Source organism: Acipenser ruthenus, chromosome 9 (assembly GCF_902713425.1).
Source record: "Acipenser ruthenus chromosome 9, fAciRut3.2 maternal haplotype, whole genome shotgun sequence".
NCBI classification, from domain to species: domain Eukaryota; kingdom Metazoa; phylum Chordata; class Actinopteri; order Acipenseriformes; family Acipenseridae; genus Acipenser; species Acipenser ruthenus.
In genome coordinates, this window is record NC_081197.1 from 5,289,096 (window position 1) to 5,309,702 (window position 20,607).

A 20,607-nucleotide genomic window follows, 5' to 3' on the forward strand; every position below is an offset into this window, starting at 1 on the left:
TTTCTGATGTCTCTTCTGTGTTTCATGTGGGGGAAAAAAGCTTTAGTTACTGCTACAGAGAGCATGGTGCTCTCCAACTAACTGTTGTACTTTACTATTCAGCAGAACACAAGTGTTTTTGATACCAGGGAAGCTTTTATACTGGGAGCTTAAGCAGATGGCTCCTTAACAGTTCATAAGATTTGCATCTAGCATTCAGTTGCATTGGGAATATTATTTTTCATGTTACCAAAAATAAGTATAGGTCCAATTCACACTAAATGCTTTTAATTATTGCTAGGAGTTAATTGAGTAATAAGCACTTTATAGATGTACATGTAGTGGGGCCAGTTAATTAATGAGCATGATATTAACCCTCACTGTACAGAGTATCTTCAGAGAGGAGTCTAACACACTGGGCACCAGGACTATCTCCTGTGCTGAAGGCACGCTTCAGTGTAATGCAGTGGGGATTGCTTCCCGCATCAATCATTATGAGATTATGACGTTGTGTTTGGAATGCATAAACTGAGGGTGGTGTGTTCCGGGATTTTCAGACGAGAGGATGCTTCTGATTTGCAGCCTTGCTAATGGGGGATTGAGTGTTTAAAGTACCTGTAAAACTTGGCTTGTAGTACAAGTGGCCTTCGTGTTCATGGCATACTCATGCTGAAGTAGTGCAGTGCAATGCAGCCAACTTGTCCATGGCACTTTACTACCAAGTTTTGCTGCACTGTGAAATGGTATGGATATTCAGTGCAATTTAATGCTGAATCCCAAATAGAAAAGACCTTCACACAATGAATACAGCTATGGCCAAAAGTTTCCCAACACCCTATAGAATTTAACAAATGTTGCTTCATAAAGTCTAATGAAACCTTCTGAATAATGTTACGTTAACATATTGAAGTACATACCGCTTTGTAGTTTAACATATACTTAACGAAAAACAAAAAATGAAAAATGTGACATTTTGAAATCTAAAATCGAATACTGTACTACTATTATGGCTTCCGATAGACTTTTGCGATAACATGTTGTAGTTTCTTTGATTACATTATGGTTTATATTATTTGGTTTTGATTTGGGGTTAGGTGAAGTGAGGCTTGACAGGGTCGGGCTCCTTATCAACATTGTTGGGAGAGGTTTCTAATGTTTAACTTGTGGGGCCGTGACAATAATGCAGGGAAGCTGAACATGAAGCGCTGTTTGACTGCTGATGCATTACAGAAGAATTCCTCTGGCTCACCACAAATGTTCCTCATCCTTCATATTCAGCTAGATGAGTTTTACATTTTGACTGCTGGTGGCCTTGTTGTTTTTGGCTGCTTGGACTTTAGACTGCCAAGTTTCCTATCAATCATTGCGATGGTTTGGTGAGAACTGGGCGAAAACTCCCAGAACTATTTTCCAAGTCTCTTTCCAACTATTTTCCAAGTCTCTGAACGGACGCTATTGGGACCGGGAGGCTGAATGTATAGGTAAATTATTGCTCTTATTGTATTACTTGTATTGTAACACTTGAAATGTATTTGCTTACGATTGTAAGTCGCCCTGGATAAGGGCGTCTGCTAAGAAATAATAAATAAATAAAGGGTTTCCCCAGTCGCTGATTTGACTCCAAGCCTGGCCGGTAGTTGGCAGGGTATTAACCTGTCTACCAACGTTTAGTTGGTCCTTGTAACTTCTTGTTTTATGGCACCAAATCAGGGATCACAGCATTTCTACACTCGTGACACTTAATACACTCTTTTAGGAGGGTTTTAGTTTTAAGAGCCACTTGGTTGGGGTAGGGTATGTCACAGTTATCTTTACATATTCTTCTTGCTGTTTACATTGTATTGCGTCAGCACATCCTGGTGACTTTCTTTAAAAGCTTAACCCTTTCAGTCCTGGATTTTTTTTTGTCAAGCTTAAGAAGGAACTCCTTTATTGAGTATACATGAGAACAGACTGGGACCTAGGAGTCCTGTGAGGTTCCAACGTGATTTCCGACGGTATATGTTAGCATACAGCGCTAAGATAAGACGGGACCTTGAGGTCCCACCAGGACTGAGAGGGTTAAAGCACCCTCTTTAGTGCTCAAACATGGATTCTCCTTATGTATAGCTGTCACAGCTGAGTGTAACAATCACCCTGTCCTCCTGCAACACTCTGCCCTCAGTGGATGTCAGTAATGCCACATTTTTTCTATTTCTTACAAATGTATTTCTTACATCTACTAGGTGCAGAAAGTGGTAAGTGATTTAGCTTCTGGCGAAACAGAAAACGATATGAACTTAATCGAATGAAGAAGAAAAGCAAATAGTTAAGATGACTGTGACATTCAACCTGATCTCAGTGGAGCTCTCATAAATAATCCCATCCAATCCCCAACTAAATCTTTGTACAACAAAGTGTAACCATTAACCTGTCCCCTCTTCCTCTAATGTACTTCTAGTTTATAGATGATGGGGGGGGGGGGGGGGGATGTGAAGACAGTAACAGAAAAAGGGATTCAAAACATCAATAATACATTAGTTAGGTAACTAGAATATTTCCCACCTGTCCCAAGTTGCTCTTTATGCTTAAAGTATTCCCTGCTGTACTTTTCAAGGTACTGCATGACATGTTTTTCTAATTACCACCAACAGATTCCAAAATGTTTCTTTCAAGATCACATCATCATCTAATCACATACACGTATATATTTTACTATATGTATATCATACCCTGATAAGCATTCGCTTGATACTTGCGTGTCATTTCCGTTCATGTAGTTCTGTTAGGTAAAGCAGGACGTCTTAAGACAGGGAAACCAGGAGCCGTGGTGCACCTACTCGACAGCTTTGCAGTCATTTTGAAGGGACAACTTTGAGTTGCTAAAACTCTTGTTTTACAGGGATTTTCGGAACAAAGGGAGGCCAGAGAGAGTTTCCGATTGCCTAGTTATATCAGAGCTTAGACACTGTTTCAAGTGGAGGTGTCAAGCACTGTCTCCTGTGTCGGCTAGACTTTGAGTAGATTACATTGATTAATTGGTGAAAACCAGTGTCTTCGAATCTGCAGACTCAAACTAATTACTGAGAATACCAATCTGTCTGCAATATGATCTACAAGTATATCACAGTTGCTAAGGATACCAGCATAGTTATCATTACACCTTCACAGGATGAAAGAGCACATTTTTAGGGAGTGTTGATATTCAGTCTGAGAAGCTGTTGTTAAATTCACATTCCTTAAATATACATGTTTTGCAGAAGGTGCCTGCCAGTTCTAGGATTATCTCAGAAGCCTTTTACCACTGAAACCTTTAGCTCATTCATTCTGATGAACGGATCATTATTTCATTTAATGCCTGTAATGCATCAACTGCATTCTATTTTATGAGAATTACAACACATATCTCCAAATCACTGCATCAAGTAAACAGATTCCTTATCTAAGTAGATACAAATGTAAAAGACTGACATCATGTTTGCTCCAGGTAAGAAATGCAGGCAAATGCCCTTATAAAAGTTTACCACAGTATTTTTGCACTGTATTTTTATAGTTTTGCCATGCTTTTCCCCTGGTTAAATTATGCATTTACCGTAGTTTACCCTGGTTTGCCATGTTTGTTTATTAACTTGCTTAACAGACTTCGCTTTTCTTTACAATGCTTACCAGTGCTTTACTATGCTTTATTACATTTTGCAATTCTTTTACTTTTACAAGGCATTTGAATTTGACTAATGTCAGTCGCTACTGAACTTTCTGTGGTGCAAGAAATGCTGTCATTGGACTCTAAAGTAGTGGAAATGTGTGATATATAGTGGTGAGTCATGGTACACACAGTTTAAAGCTGATGGGCCTGTCTGGATGTGGCGCCAGGGCTCTGTGCCAATGGGTGAAAGGCACTGGTGGTTCAGTTACGGTTTGGCCCTTCTTCTGTTGGCACAGACCTTGATCCATATAAACTCAGTGATGTTTTGGATAATGCTGCTATGCCAATAGTCATGTAATTTGATGGTAGTGGTTCACATGCGTTTCAGCATGGTAATGCACTTGGTCATATTGCATGGAATTAGTTCTATGAAAATAAAGTCAGTGTACTGCAAACAAGATTTATACAAGGGCTGTACCAGTCAGGCATGTTATACGCGGGTTATCCTGTTACTTACTTTATCTGGTTCCAAAGAGGCAAGACCTTTAATGTTGCTATGCTGTTGAAGGAATAGCAACTATTAAAATAGCCTAATCATTTCAATCTTCAAAGGCTATTACAATATATATGTTTTGCATAGTTGTGTGTTATTGTTTTTATATACAAGTGCTGGACTTACAACCTGCACAGACCTTTCTTTTCCTGATTCTCAGTCATGTGGAAAATATGTGATTGCTTTGCTGCTATTAGTAAAGGAAAAAAGGTCAGCAGCATCCATTTCCTAGGAATGATTCTGGAAATGACTGGAATATAATACGTGTTTATCTCAGTTTAAGTGCCGTTCAAGATATGCCATTGGAAACTGCTCCTCATGGTGTACTGGTGTCTGGCTGCCGACACTTCATCTTTATGGCATTAATGATTACACTGCAGAGGCTAAAGGTTTTAAATTGTCATTGTGATTTAATGACACACGGGTATGAATGAAACCTGTCAAATTCAAGAATGTATTGGTGGTGTTGACCAGTTAACATTTAACAATATTTGGGGGAAAAAAATAATATTAATGATAATAAAAAAAAACAGAGATTGCACTGGGATGTAAGATTCATTAACAAACAGTGTTGTTTTCATGTATAATTGCAGTCTGGTTTCAATGAACTGTCTTGCAGGAAGCCACTGAGCATTTGTATGTGTGTGTGTGATGTGATTCTGTGTAGATCAAGGAAGGAGCGCAGTAGATGTTTATTAAATAATGATGATGCACTTTACATTCATCTCCTGTCCAAGTCATGCAGCACATTGATACCTTGCTGAGTTTGTAAAGTTGGAAGGAAGCTGCTTTTAACTCTTCAAAGTCAATACAATGTGTAAAAAAACAGCATCGATAGAGGAAGGAATGTTGTCAGTTTAGATCAAATATACTGGTCATAACTGTTCACTGTGAATTTTCTTTATCAGGCACAGCTTATAAGATGTACATGAATAAAGAATTTGTAATGCTGCATGGCATAGTTAGGACATTTAAAACAAGAAGATAAGAACATTTCACATCTGTCAGTGTAACTCTCTGCTATGTGTTATATTTAATAGTGCTTATGGAAATGACATTGTTACTCAAGCAGTGGCATCTTTCGGGTGCCGTTATCGTCTGATAACAGAATGGTTTGGGTGCTGTTATGCACTCGTAAAGAATGGAAATACTGTATGTGACTGGTCAAACTGCTCTTATAATGCCATGATATCATGTAATAGCTTAAAAGTGAACTGAATTGTGGGAGACTCTTTCCGTTGTTGGATCATTAGTCCTCTATAACAGAAACACTTTTGTGAATACTGTAGCAGTAGAGTTAAGCCATGCAGGTTTCACCCATCTATCAATGCCCTACTTTACTGAGACAGGTTACTGGTAACCACTATTATTCCACATATGGTAGCCAGCAAGAAGAGAGGATTTAGACTTATCCCACTAGGTGGGTTGCCATTATTGGTAATAATTACAGTACCCACTCCAAGTAGACCCAGGTCATTACCACCTTAACTTATTTATAGCGATTTCCATTATCACCAGCGCAGTACTTGTTTAGTAACTGTTTCACCGCACACACTTTATAAAATGTTATACTGTGCATGGAGCAAAGATTTTATTTCAGCATTAAAATAGAAATGGATTGCCATATTGAAGCTTTGCTAGTTTTGGTGAATTTAAGTACTGCGAAGATGTTTTATTATTTTATTTTATTTTATTTTATTATTTTCTGAGTAAGGTGTGCTGCTTTTTTGCCTTTATCAATTTTGTTGGCAGCAAAAGACAGACTTCTTCAGGAGCTATACAGTAAAGGTTGTTTTTTTTTTAGCCACGTATAACCATGTACAAAATGCAGTCCTTTTCACTGAAGAAAGGTAAAAAAAAAAACAAGTAATCAAAGGAGGGATTGATTGCAGATTTCATCCTGTATAGAGATTTAATGATCTTAACTGCTAAATACAGATTTCCAGAAACGGTGCCCTGCTGTGTACAGTTTGCCCTCTTTACATCTGGTAATGTGAATCATAGACTCTCTGCACAGCATGTGTGAGTTCTGATATACCTGCACAACTAGGTGCTGCTGTAAATGCTGTTTTATAGGGCTGCTGTTAGAAATCCTAATCAGTAATTGATATACAGAATATGTAGCATGTTACAGAACGTGTATCTGTTTCATAGAATTGTATGAAAGATAAAAGGTTTATATTACAGTAAGTTGGTTACTTATCATACTTTAAGGTGATTCTTGTTATTACACTGTAGTTATTCCATTCTGAATCATGGGTGGACCTATTGCCTTTTTAAATATGAAGACATCTTCCAGGATTCTGGCTGTAAGTTTAAAAACATAACACACACCCAGAACAATAAACAGGATAATGTGAATGTTAAAAATATCTTTCAGATGACATTTTTTTTTATATTGCCAAGTGGTTTGTTTGTTGCTTGGAAACCGTTTCCCAGCTCTTTCTTTGGGGAATGTATTGGGCTTCCTATGAAGAGCTAGTTATAATTGTGTTATAATTGTGTTTCATAATCTAATGTACTTGATAAAAGTTTAAAAAAATCTTTCCTTTTGTGTATTTAAAAACATTGATATTTAATTTGCTCTTTTATCTCCTTGCAATTCTACCAAGGCAAAGCACATTGAGCATAATTATGTTAATAAGCCATTAGTGTGTGCAGCCCCCAGGTTACAATACTTTTGATTGGGAGGGCTTGACAAAGTTACATTTGCAAGCATGTGTGTAGTTTTAGGGCTGTGGATGTTAATTGACAATTGGCATATTCTTGCCTGACAGATGCATTTCGCAACAGATACAGTGCGACACCAGTTTTCCCTTAATCTCCGAGTCTTGTCAAGTTGTTGTTAATCATTACGGGGTAATTGTCAGTAAGAGAGTAAGAAATAGGCTCGTGACTAGAAAACAGGTGCTTGAGGAATTGTTGCTTCACAATAAGATGACGTTTGTTAGAGCTGTAGAGAAAAAATTATTTCGAGGCTCTGAGGAGCTCTAGTCCCCACTCAGATCACAAGTATATATCTTGTGCTGTTTTTTGTAGGCAATCAGTAAACTGTTTGGCAAGACAATCTTCAAAAAGGTTTAGTACTCTGTGGACTTCCAAATGTCAGACTGAATTACAATAAGAGGATTCATTTATGTCATACAAAGGAAACAAAAAATGTCAGGAACTGGGAATTGCTTGATATATACAGAAATTAGAAATTCATGGAGGGACCCTAAGCACGTCCTTGATTTATCCCTCCTCTCAAAGATGCAGTGTCCCACAATCAAGTCTTGAGTACATTATTCTGTTGTTAGACTTACTTGCACTCCTTTTGGTTAGTTTCAGCTGATAGCTACTTTGTCACTGTTGGTAAAGTAGATATGCTCCTAAAATAATGGTCTTTTACTTCCTCTTTCCAGGGCCATTAACAATGCAAGTTTTTAGTTTTGTTCCAACCAGGTTTTAAATATGCTTTTTTCCTTCTTTTTAAATAATTTAAATAATGTGTTTCCAGTGTACACAAAACACAACTCACACCTGGGAGGTTGTGATATTTACCAGATTGTCAGTCTCCTGCGGGGCCATAGATTGGATATTGATCGAGACAGGAAGAGCTGTGAGCTTGGACAAAGTGGATTTGATATTCAATTTCTTTCTTTTCTCTCTCTCTCTCTCTCTATCTATATACAGGCATCGATATGAAAATTGTATATTGATATCGTTCATGTATATCGAAGTCTTCCAAAACACAGAAAAATATAATAACACAATTGCAATATGAAACATGTATACATATATACGTTAACATATATTTAACATATAGAAAAGCAATAACTTACATTAACTTCACTTTGCTTCTCAATATGCATGGAAAAAAACAAGGTCTTGTTATATTGTTTTACTATTCCATGCATCATCAACCACCTCAAAAACCGAAATATGTATATACGAAATATATATAGGCTATATATAGGTTAAAGAAAAGGACTTGTAACCAGAAGGTCCCCGGTTCAAATCCCACCTCAACCACTGACTCATTGTGTGACCCTGAGCAAGTCACTTAACCTCCTTGTGCTCCGTCTTTCGGGTGAGACGTAGTTGTAAGTGACTCTGCAGCTGATGCATAGTTCACACACCCTAGTCTCTGTAAGTCGCCTTGGATAAAGGCATCTGCAAAATAAACAAATAATAATAATAATTTAATCTTCTCTGCATATAAATACCCGAGACATCTAAAAGTATTAAGTACGGTGTCATGCTGAATGTTGCATTATTTTGAGATGTGTTTTGATGTTTTAAAAGTACATCCAATATATAATACCTAAAGTTCACATTTTAAAAATACATTAATAACAGTGTAAGTAATCATGGAAAAAATGCAATGAACCACACTGACGCATGCGCATATCTCACAGTAATCCCAATAGTGCTTAATGCAGCATGCAAATAGCATTCAGTACTTTGCGAGCACGTTTTGAATGGAAGAAAAATATATATATATATATATATACATATATCAAATTATTTAAGCCAATGTTCCTGTTATGTTTTTTTGTGTTAAGTTTGTTTTTATGTGTGTATCCCTGAAAAAGAAAAACGCCAATCAATGGAATGAAATGGTTAAATAATACTTTATGTGTGATGTTTGCCTACCAGACTAACAATGGTTGCTATGTATAGGGTTTGTTGTAGCTTAATATAAAATAAACTTGATATTACTGCGTTTGTATTTTTAGCAGTATTAGCAATAAAAAGTATGTCTCCTCAAGCGTACGTGATTTTTTTTTATCCCACGATATCACAATATGGAAATTATTATCGATATTAATATCATATCGAAATATTGATATTGGTGCCCACCGCTAATGTATATATATATATATTGCAATGCAGTCATATAACAGACTATCGAATTCAAATTGAAAAAAAGTACAGGTATTGGAAAGTTCATATGAATACAAAAACCACATTTCACCACAAAAAAGACATTTCATCAATGAAGAGCAACCAGGCGAATCCCTGGGCTAAAATCTCTGAAGAGTTGAGAAAACTGAATCTGTTTAGCTTAGAATGGAGAAGTGTTAGTGGCGACTTCAATGACCATAAAAGGAGTTGTCAAAGTTCCCCAAGCCAATATTTTAAGTATAGCACATAAACCAGCACCAGAGGACATAGCTGGAAATTGCGTGGAGAGACTAAGGACGGAGGTCAGGAGACCAGAGAGTAGTGAGTGTATGGAATGGCTTACCAAGGCACATGTTTATGCTGAATCAGCTCTTCTTTTAAGAACCAACTAGAAAGAGCTGGGATCATTCAGCTACTAGTAACTAGACAAGCATTGATGGGCAGGATGGTCCCCATGGTTTGAAACTTTGCATTGTGTTCTTGTGTTAACCAAGTTCAGCACAGCATGAGGTGTAGGGGTAAACACTTCACTGTTAAAACAGAACAGAATTTAAAAAACCATTATACCTATTCTCTTTATATATGTATGTATTATTATGTATAATACTGAAATGGATGTTAATATCACTGCAGTCTTTGCTATTTTTAAACCTGTTTACTTTAAGATTATCTCATATCTCCCATTCTCATAGCAGCTAAACCCCTGTATATTTCTCACTTTATCTAGGAGAGAACACAATTACGTATTGGGTCTGGTCTTTGTTGATTAAGAGTCTTGGTAGTGGTGCAAAAAAAAAAAAAAAAAAAAAAAAATGATATATATATATATATATAGATATAGTTTGAGAAAAAGGAAAACTGCTGTGTACCAAAATGATCAATAAGAAAAAAGAAAAAAAGAGAAAAGGATATTTCAGGTACTTAAAAAGGTAGAATAATTGATTACAAATCAATTATCAGGACGTTTCGGACTGCAAGTCCTTCATCGACTGAATGCAAAAACTTCTCATGTATCAGTCTTTGCCATTCTTATTTAATTCATCTGTCCCAATACTTGTTGGAGGTATTTCCCAACATTCACTAGGATTAGGGACTAGGTCCACTGCCTGCCAGAAAAAACAATTGATCCATTCACTTAACATAAGTGCATACTTGTAGTATTGATTGCAAATGATAGTCTTACAAGGGTGCCTTCAGTTTCATGTCCCTACTTGTACTGATTTCTAAAACATAATGGACGTGTCAGACTAAAGCATTTACTGTCAGTACCTCCTGCTGTCCACACTGCATCATACCGATGCAGTGACAGCAGGATAACCTCACACCGTGGACCTTTAAATGGTTTTGCTTCTGAGGTGGATGCCTTTTCTTTGTAGTGTCTGAGGTTGCACAAGTTAGCAAATACACCAGTTCTAACTTCTATCATTACTGCTTTGAATTCCTGTAACCATGGCAATAGCACTGTATCATTTTCTTTCATAATGATAGAAGAAAGGTGGGCCGTGATAATGTTATTTATAATTATACCTAAAAAGGTCAGAATGTGGTGCTTGAAGATATGCCCACTATTGATATGCTTGGTGGTGTGCTATAATGATGTGTGGTTTTTATGATGTGACACCAGTAAAATACTGGTTTAAATAAATAAAATAAATATTTCTTTTATGAATTTCTTTTAAAATTTAAATTAATATGTGTTTAAGAAAATAATGTATTTGCTTTGTGGCTGAGATATGGTTTTATTATTCATACTTAACATTGTGTGTAAGACAGTAAGATCCAGTTTAGATGAAAAAAAAAAAGATTGCTGGAATAAAATATGTTATACAATTATTGCTGCAGTAGGCATTTTACTTTTTTTTTAATGAAATGTCTAAAAATGAGCTCATTCAGCCCACATGATGCTGCTGTTGCCAGGCAGACCGTATCCTAGCAACCTGAGCAGCTACTGTCTGTAAAAGTTAGATCAGGGGCATTCTTGAGTGAAAATAATAGGTACATCTACTGACATTTATTGGGTTGCACCGTGCTATTATCTGCCTGGAAAGAATGAAGGCGCTAATTCTGGGACTGCAGCCAAAGATTGCGCTGAAAAAGTTATTTAAAGTGATCCGGGAAGATAGGAAACACCACAGCAAGTTTAAAAACGAATGTGTCCTGCATATAATTGTATTTGAATTGGTTCATGGAGCATCTGTCTCTTTACAGATGCACTGATAGAATTTGAAATGATTTGCCTTCTAGATTCCACTGTCTGCAACTCACTTCCCAGAATAAAACAGTAATGTGGCTCCTAATCACATCAACCTCCAGAATCTTCTACAGCACGGTTCACTTTTCAAAGCTGTTTGCCACTGTGACGGGGTTCACCCCGCCCCTGTATTATTATTATTTGTATATGTGTATGTTTTGTATTATCATTATTATATTATTATGATTTATTGTATTATTATTGTTGTGGCACGGACAAAAGCCACCACCATTATGTGTTACTGTGTTTGTGAGTTTTTACAACCTTGTGAACATGCGTGACTGATCAGCTACTGAGTATTTAATTAACTGACAGTCGCACATCGTTTTTAAACTCGTGCAGACTCTGGCCGAGGGGTAATAAGATAATAACTAGCTAGTTAACCCCTCGGCCAGAATATAAAAGACCTGCAGATTGGCTGCATGGGGTTGGATGTTCACAGGAGGAACGAGAGCGAGAGCGAAAATTAAAAAAAAAAAAAAAAAACCCCAAGAAACACCCCCAAAAAACGTATAGGATCAGTGAAGGCATTTGCCCAGCCTGACCTGTATTGGCTGTTCGATTTTTGTGTTCGTAATTTTGTTTTGTTTGAATATTTATTTTGCTCTGTGAGCGGTGTTTTTGTGTTTTAAACTTTTAATTTGATTTTTGTATTTAATTAAATGGCGCGCTGCGTCTTTTTGCCCTGCAGTACTGCCTGTGTTTTCTTTCCTGTTCCTGAACCTGACCTCACCACCCACACGCCACACAAAGCCATCTGTGACAGCCACTTTTTCATATTCTTTTACGATGTGTACATTATTATTATATTTTCAAAATAAAGTGAATATACAATTTTTTTTTTCTAAGAGGATTTTGATAAATGTTGGTTATAATTGTAATGGGAGACAGTTCCTGAGCCTTCTCGATTGATGGGCCATTTTTTGTTTATTGGTACCTGTGACAGGAATGGCTGAGTGGTCTGACGTCAGGCAGAAGCAGGAACAAAAATACTGACACCGTGGAGTACTGCAGTTCACAAAGGCTTGCGCCGCAGTTGTTTATTAACAAACAAAAATAAATAAAATATTCAAACACAAAACACTGTGCTCACCGAGCAAAATAAAAGAGTAAACAAACACAAATCTCGAACACAAAATCAACAATAAATAATAAATAAACCATACAGGTCAGGCTGGGCAGTCGCTGTCACTGTTCCTGTATGTTATAATTTAGTTTCGTTTTCACACGATCGCTCTCTCCGCTCCTACAACACCCACACCGAACTAGAGAGCTGCAGGCTTTTTATAACAGGTGACCATCTCCTGATTAACAACAAATGAAATCACCTAATTAATTCGGGAGATGGCTACCTTCTGCACGAGTTTTAATTATGTTGTGGATGGGGCTACCCATCCACGCTAAACAAAACAAACCGGCTACGCCGTCATTTAACCAAAACAATAACAAAACATACGGCGTTCGCCGACATAAATACAATAAATCATAATAAACAAAAACAATAATCTGCACAGGGGCGGAGGGGACTCCGTTCTAAAAATAAACAAAACAATGTACAGGGCTGCTCGCCCTGTTACAGTACCCAAGAAATGAAGCGTACCTGCTGTGATATTCATCACTTTTCATCACAGTGGTCCTATTGGTATCTTGTAGCCTTTTTGTAAATGTGTTTACTATCAGACCTAAATGGCAACATTTAAATTCAGTTACCTAAAAACAAAATGCAAGAAAAAAGAATGCATATTTAATAAACGTATGGCTAAATAAACCCTTTGTCACATGCAGTAAATGGTGCTGCATGTGTAGTATGATAAGGGTAATGCTATTTTCCATTAGTAAAGTCAAACATGAAACTCAATTACCTGCACTCAGGGCATATAAAGACGTAGATTAAAGACTTCTCATCAAAGTATTTTTCTAAATCAGGTACATATGTTAAGGGTAACTGATACTGTAATTTTGGGCATTTTATGTTTGGTTCTTTGGTTATTTATTTTAAAGTCGCTATAAGGATGAAAATGTTATCCTGGAGTGAACTTCATGAGCTACCCTGCATACCCTAAAGAGATTACCAATGTCCTTCCATGTACAGCATTGGAAAAATCGCTAATGTATGAATATATTAGCTGTTCAGTGAAGGTGTCTTTACATTGTCACTGCGATGTCACCCCCCCCCCCCCCCCCCCCACCTCTGGATCATGTATGAATAAAGGATTCAATTACCTATAACCATCTTCCCTAAAATGAGTTGTATGAAAGATGCTGAACAGTGACGAACAGGAACCGTTCATTCCGTATTAAAAAACACAGTGGGGTAGCATTCACGTAGAGATGGTGATGTCTGGAACTTGGAGTTTCATTTGGAGCCTCAGCTCATGCAGTGTAGAGTAGCACATGGCTAATTAACAACTGGCTGTTGGTTTGATTGACTTTCTGGCCAGAGGTGGGGCATGTGACTGGCACTCTCTAGTATGGGCACCAGGAAGCTGCTTGTATTGTTATTAAGAGGGCTGAACTAACTCTCAGCTTTCAATGCACAGGATGTCTATTGAGGTTCATATTGATCCTTGGCTCCTCAGAGCATGTACAGATAGGCCTTCATCATATCCAAAGACAAGGCTTGAAATAATGTAAAACTGATAGTCAAGCAGTAAAGCATTTCGGCTAATGCCTCCATCAGTGTAACTGAATTAAGTAAAATTTAAAAATGATTTTTCACATACAATTTACAGGTTAATTTCCTTGAAAAACAGTTTAAAATGTCTGTACAGTATGTGATGCCAGTACTGAAGGTGTTAACATACATAACCCATTGGGTGGTATGAAAAGATGATGGGATGGGAAGCAGTAGAATATGATTACTATATGAAGACTTAATCACTCATGGGGTTATTTGTGTCTTATCATGCATTACATCTCCACGTTTAACAGTTTCCCATCATTTAGTGCATCTTGGTGTCTTTTTTCCGAGTGTTCAGTAATGGGATTCAGTTGTGCAGTATGGAAAGCAGAAATACAGCTCTGGTAGACAAGGACTACTGAACTACTAGCAATTTCGACTCCTGTGGACTTTTTTCTGTCTTTTGTAATTGTAAAAATAACCAGAGGGATATTTAATTAGAGTGTCAGTGGATTCTCCCTTGGCAATTTAATATTCCTTCCTCCTTGTGTTCACCTGGTAACTATGCTGCTACCTTCAGCTCAGAAACGTAATTTTATTTAGCTGAGATCCCGTTCAGATAATCTCCGAACCTTCTGATGCACAGCGCACAAGCTGATTTATTGCACCTCCTTTCTTAGATGAATCTTTAACGTGCATGTTTTCATTTGAAAGGAGGACCCAGTCCTCTCTATTTCATTGCAAAACAGAGAAAAAAATAAATCATAGTTATCTTTGCACACAAAAATAAATCTGAGAACAATATGTAAAGCAGAGCCTTTAACAAGGATTAGTTGTTAAAAAAATACTGTTGTTCCATCTGTGCTAATGAAATATGTGCTCCAAATATAGTACATCTGTAAGAAGGTATTCCACATTCTAATGCTGCTGCGGAAACTTGACAGTCGAAGCATTACAATAATACTTGGCAACTTCTGATGATGAGCAACGAGATTTGAGGACCACCGACATTAGACATAAAGCCAGAGAAATTATTGCACTAGAATGCTTTGTCTCAGAAGGGTTCCATTCTAAATAATTCATTAGAAATCATTATAGTTTTGCGATTGGAGGATTGTACCCTACAAATCAGATAAGAATGCTTTTTTTTCCACAGCAGCAGTTTATGGTGGCATACTAACTATACAATCTCTTTGTAGTATGATCTTTATGCCTACCATATATATTCTATAGATGCAAAGATTCTAAAAGCCTTGTTTGTTTCATTTCAATATAAAATAAATGCATACATTGTGCCAGTTTGATTTGCTGTTTCCTTAAAATACGGTTGTAGCTGGAGAGGTATGTTGGTACCATAATGTATAAATAGTAATAGTCTTGCTGCCAGTCAAGGGTTGGGAATATAAATATGTTTTTAAAATGCTTTTGGCTTTAAAAAAAAAAAATAAAATAAATAAATAATAATAATAATTAAGTGAGCCTTAAACTACAGTATCTGAATGCATTTCCTGTATTTGGATTTGCTAAAAAGAATCGTATTCTGTGTTGCAGTCATTACTTTCCTGCTGTAGTATTTAGATTGACATTGTCTACGGTCCACTATGAGAAAAATACGCTCTGAGTACCATAGAAATGGGGTTTTCACGGGTGTATTAAGCATTTAGCTGAAAAAAATACAAAACAGAAATTGAATATAAAAGTTCTGTTGCTTATTTCTTAAGAGGTTGTCAGTATTCTTTTTTTCTGTCCCAAACTGAACTTGTTCTGATAGCAGATGCAATCTCTTGAACCATGACTCTGAAGCTTACCACTGGTAGTTAATATTATTTGGTGACACAAACCTGAAATCTGTAAATAATATTCATAAACTACCACTAAATGATATAAAGGCATTTATAAGCCATAGTATCAATTTTCATTGATGAAGTGTTACCATTTGATTAAAAAAAAGCATCTATTGGGATCAGCTCTATTAATAATAGCTGTGGATATGTTACATGCATAATTTCTCTAGCGTAGAATAAAATGCAGTCGATAGGAAAGTAAAGTTCTGGCATCCCCATATTTGGCAATATACTGTAGCTTCCTCACAGCCTACAGCTGATTAAGATATTAGGAGAATATTACATCATGTTTAAAGGCATATTCCATTTTTTAAGTGGCATAACATTCTCCTCTTCTGGAACTTCCAGCACATCTCCTTTATTCCTACACGTTTCCAGTGTGTTTTATTCATGGTTCATGGAATCCTGCACGCCCTGATTATGCAGAGTAACAATTTCAATGTTAATTCCTCACTTCTCTTTTTATGACTGAAATGACTACACAGCAAAGGGTGAAGAGATTCTGTTCTTGCCGTTGCTGAACTCTCTGCCTGTTGAAGGCGTTACGTGAAAATGCTCAATATACTGTAGCAATAAAAAGATCTGCAGCATTAACTCATTGCCTGTAAAGCATGTCTCTTTCTAAAAAGTCACGAAAACAGAGATCAATACAATAACAAACTGCCACAGAGAATGCTTGCCTCTGCCTTTGGAAGCACATGCTCAGGGATATAATTTGTTTATGATCGGTGCTTTACAAAGAAGCTCGACAGTGGTCCTTATGCTCCTTGTTTATTGCAATGTTTATTGCATGTTACTGTGCACTGAGGACTAATGTGAAGGTAAGGAGACACAACCGATTATCTGCATAGAGGGCTACGTGTGAACAAGCTGTGGGAAAGTCTAATGTCTACCTTTTGTTTAAAGGAACAGTTTAGCAATGATACTGTACAGCACAGTACAGGTGGTTATGCTGTGTGCTTCGGTTATGTGCTTGTTGTCTGCAGATTGAGCACATGGTGGATTGCATGTCGATTGATCTTGTATATGCTACTTAAAAAAATATTAATAATCATGGTGACCAATTGAGATGCATATAATCAGGAATTGTTTTGAATGCATAGCCCTGAATAATATTTGTAGATTTAGCCCGTAATTAAATAAATATCATGTGTTGATTTTAATTAAAAGGGAATGCATTTCTGGATTTTGTCAGGCAAGGCATAGCAGAGAAATAGTGTATCTAGCCTTTTTCTTTTTTTTACGAGATAAAACAGCCTGCTTACCGTCAGTATCTGCCTCTTGGTAGTATGAAGCAGCTGCTCACTCTCTCTCTCCGTGCTTTTTAACATTCATTTTCTCAGGTTAATCAAGCACACAACTTCAAACCAAGTTAACGCTTTTATCCCCTTGACAGGATCAGGCTTTGCATTTTCAGCAGGAATCTCTGACACTGAGAGACGGATTTACAGACTAGCAATTGGATTCTGCTTATATAACTTGTGTGGACAACATTTTTCTCTCAGCCCAGCGCAAAAGGCAATATTTTAGATTTAGACCGAAAGGCACTGCTGAAAAAGAACGCTTATTCATGGCACAATGTCTTTTTTTCAGTAGATACCAAAGCGCACACTTCTTCTGTAATTGCTTTCAATAGCAGGCTTGTTTAGGAGCGTTTAAGTAATGAAAGGTGACTGTGTGGATTGAGATAGGCAGTGATTTGATGTCATGTTGTAGTGCATCTGTGATGGAAAACCCATGTTCTGTATTCATTAAGACATTCATTGTGATTATACGGGGTTGAACTCCTCTTTAATTATTTTATAGTATTATGATTTTAATGTATTCATAGCTGTGTTTTTGTCCCCTCTCTCTCTCTCTCTCTCTCTCTCTCTCTCTCTCTCTCTCTCTCTCTCTCTATGCAGCAAAGAAGTATGTTACAAAAAGTGATAACAGTAGTTGTACAGCTATAACCAAAAGTTTAGCATCACATATCATTTTAGGATTGAGACACAATTAAAAAACAATAACTATATGAACATCATTTAGATATTTTGTTTAACATCATATAATCATAGAAACTACAAAATGAGATTGCAAAAGTCTAACGGAAGCCATAATAGTAGTACAGTATTTCACGTTAGATTTCAGTTTTTTGTTAGCTATGTGGAAATCAACATCTATAGGGTGATGCAAAACGTTTGGCCATAGCTGTATATGCACTGTGGATTGAGGGGGCATGATAGAGCAGTTGCTGTAATGTTTTAATCTCCCACACACACACTTTGTTTCAGCTTTGGTACAGTGATTATATGAATCCTTTGCTTTCTTGTTTTCTTTTATTTAACATTATTAAACTGGGCAGTTCAATCTGCAGAAATCTGCAACGGAATCCATGCTGTCCTGATAAGAGCTGAATTTACTGTTTTAGACCCCTAATAACATGTGTTTCCATCAATACCGTTCAGGTGGTAGCAGCATGTGTAAAGGACACATGCCAGTTACCCGTTGGTTAATAGAGGGGATCATATCTTACGGAATCGGATGTAAGTGCAAAGTGGAAGCACATGGCAAAACAGGAGTGCCCTGACAAACTACAGCGAACAGTGGTGAATACGACAGTAGAGAATGAGGGTCACTTTTCTGTAAGAATTCAGTCAGGTGAGACAGCTATTTACATCAAAGTGAAACTGTTCAAAGCTTTTCACACAAGGTCTCTCTTTCTGATAAATTGGCAGCAACTTCAGAGTTTTCTTGTATTTCTTGTTGGCAGTCATCAGGTTTGGAGAGGGGCTTAAGTTTGCAGAGGTGGGGTGAGTCAGTGCTCCAGATAAAAAAAAAAAATTCTGTCAGCAGTAATCACTCCCAGAATTTATTCAGCAGGAGTAATTTTAAATTTCCCACAAACTGCAGCAGTACTGTTTTGTGATAATAAAATAAGTCAGGGTTTGCCCTGGTTTTTATATTTTTGTAGTCTTTTGTAGACTAATCCTTTGAATAAACTTTAGTCTCTACTGGTATAGAATCCTCAAAGGGCTTTACACACTGTTTTTATTCTCTACCTTAAATTACTATAAACAGATATATTGTACACTGTTGTGTAACATACTAATCATGCATTATAACAAAATGTATTTAGTTTTTGTTTATTTTGCAATTGTGTGGTGATTTTGCAATATAAAACATTGCACTAAAACAGAAAATATCAGTATAATTTGTATAGCCCTATAGGGATTTTCATGAAAAAAAAAAAAATCACATATGTTTTCAGGTTTCCCTTCTCAAAGATAAAAGATATAGTCCATTACAGTTATTACAAGGCAGGAACTAAAATCTTTTTTTTTTTTTTTTTTTTTTTTAATGGAGTGTGTGGTATAGACTAGTAGTGTAACAATACCATTACTTTATTATCATGCATGGTTGTGTACTGGCAAAATCTGCATTTCTTTAGACTCTTCCACAGATAAAATTAAAGTTTCTAATGATATACCTGTATACCATTTACTCTGAAAAATACACATGCAATATATGACACAATATACTGTAATTTGTTTAAACTTTCCAACAACACTGCGATACAGTCAACCATACCCTGCACTGTTTATCAATGCAACAAGAAAACCGTGCTGTTTTGTATGACACGTTTACATTATTATTTTTTTTTTTTTTTAATTCCAGGTTAGCACCTTCAGGTTCTTCAACATTGCAACTTAAAATACAAGTCGAAATTTTCTTTGTGGCATTTTTTACAAAGTGCGAACTGCCTGCTTCATCTTATTTTGGCCTCTGCGAAAGTAAGATTTGTTTACCGCGTGAGAGAGACTGAGGGAATGAATTGTAACCATTAAGTGTGTGCACCGCAGCACCAATAGAAACTTCTGGCGGTGAAAAAGCGCATGTTTTGCAGCCCTGTTGTGTGAACTGTGCAGAACTTCAGAAATCTGCTCAACAAGAACGCTTTCATTCATTTCTGTACTGCTGTTAAAGCGGCAGGGATCGTATTTGTTTTTCCACGGCTCTAAAACAAATCCTCAATATTTTTGGGAGGTCGTAAATGGCTGTTTTTTAGTCGGGAATTACGACAGTAGGCCCCTTATGTGGAGCCCTGGTGAGTGTCTATAATACAGTATATACTGTATTCTAGTAATGCATATTCGCAAAGTTTTGAAACAAGTGATGTGTAACTTTGTGTAACTTTAAAGGCAATTGTGCTGTCTGGTTTCATTTGTGGTGAGAGGGCATGTTTTAGATAATCTTTTTATTTTTATATAGCGCCTTTCATAGTGGAATACCATCACAAAGCGCTTTACAAGATACAAGACTAGAGTTTTTGAACTATGCATCAGTTGCAGAGTCACTTACAACTACGTCTCACCCGAAAGATGGGGACCAATGAAGAAAGAACACAACACGTTTTCAACTCAACAATAGGGTGACCAGTTGTGAAGTTGCTAACAAACAAGCGGTTTGAAATACTTAAAACACGTATTAATGGAGATTATAAATATTCAGAGAAAAGAATAAACTGTTGCTAATGTGTGAACTTCATCATCACAATTTTAAAAGGGCATGCACAGTTGTTCTTTGTGCAGCCCACAGGCGTTTGATTAGGTGTCAAACGCATGCAGTTACAAGATAAAATTGCTGTTTATACCCAATTCAAGTATGTCACTAATGCCTTGTTCTGCATACATAGTTAGTTCTGTATGGTCTCTGGAGCTTTTTTAAAGGAATTTCATTAATCTTAAGTAATCCTAATTTGTAACCCTCTCATTCTGTGCAAGACAAACATTTTCTCTATAGTTCCAGTGGCATTTTCTTTCTGTGGTTAGACGACTCACAGTTAACAGTGTTTAGAAAGACAGA

General features: G+C 36.7%; 1 protein-coding gene across 28 annotated transcripts in view; it reads left to right on the forward strand.

Moving 5' to 3' along the window:
* LOC117407165 (disks large homolog 2) overlaps positions 1 to 20,607 on the forward strand; it is a 248,309-nt gene that overhangs the window by 33,833 nt on the left and 193,869 nt on the right. The window contains exon 1 of one of the 28 annotated variants that reach the window (XM_059030936.1): positions 16,237 to 16,583. The exons of the other annotated variants lie outside the window; for them this stretch is intronic. Within the exon in view, the coding sequence (XP_058886919.1) occupies positions 16,542 to 16,583 (42 nt within the window). The 5' untranslated portion in view covers positions 16,237 to 16,541. Of the gene's footprint in view, positions 1 to 16,236; positions 16,584 to 20,607 lie in introns of those variants that run through there. 28 annotated transcript variants of the gene reach the window in all.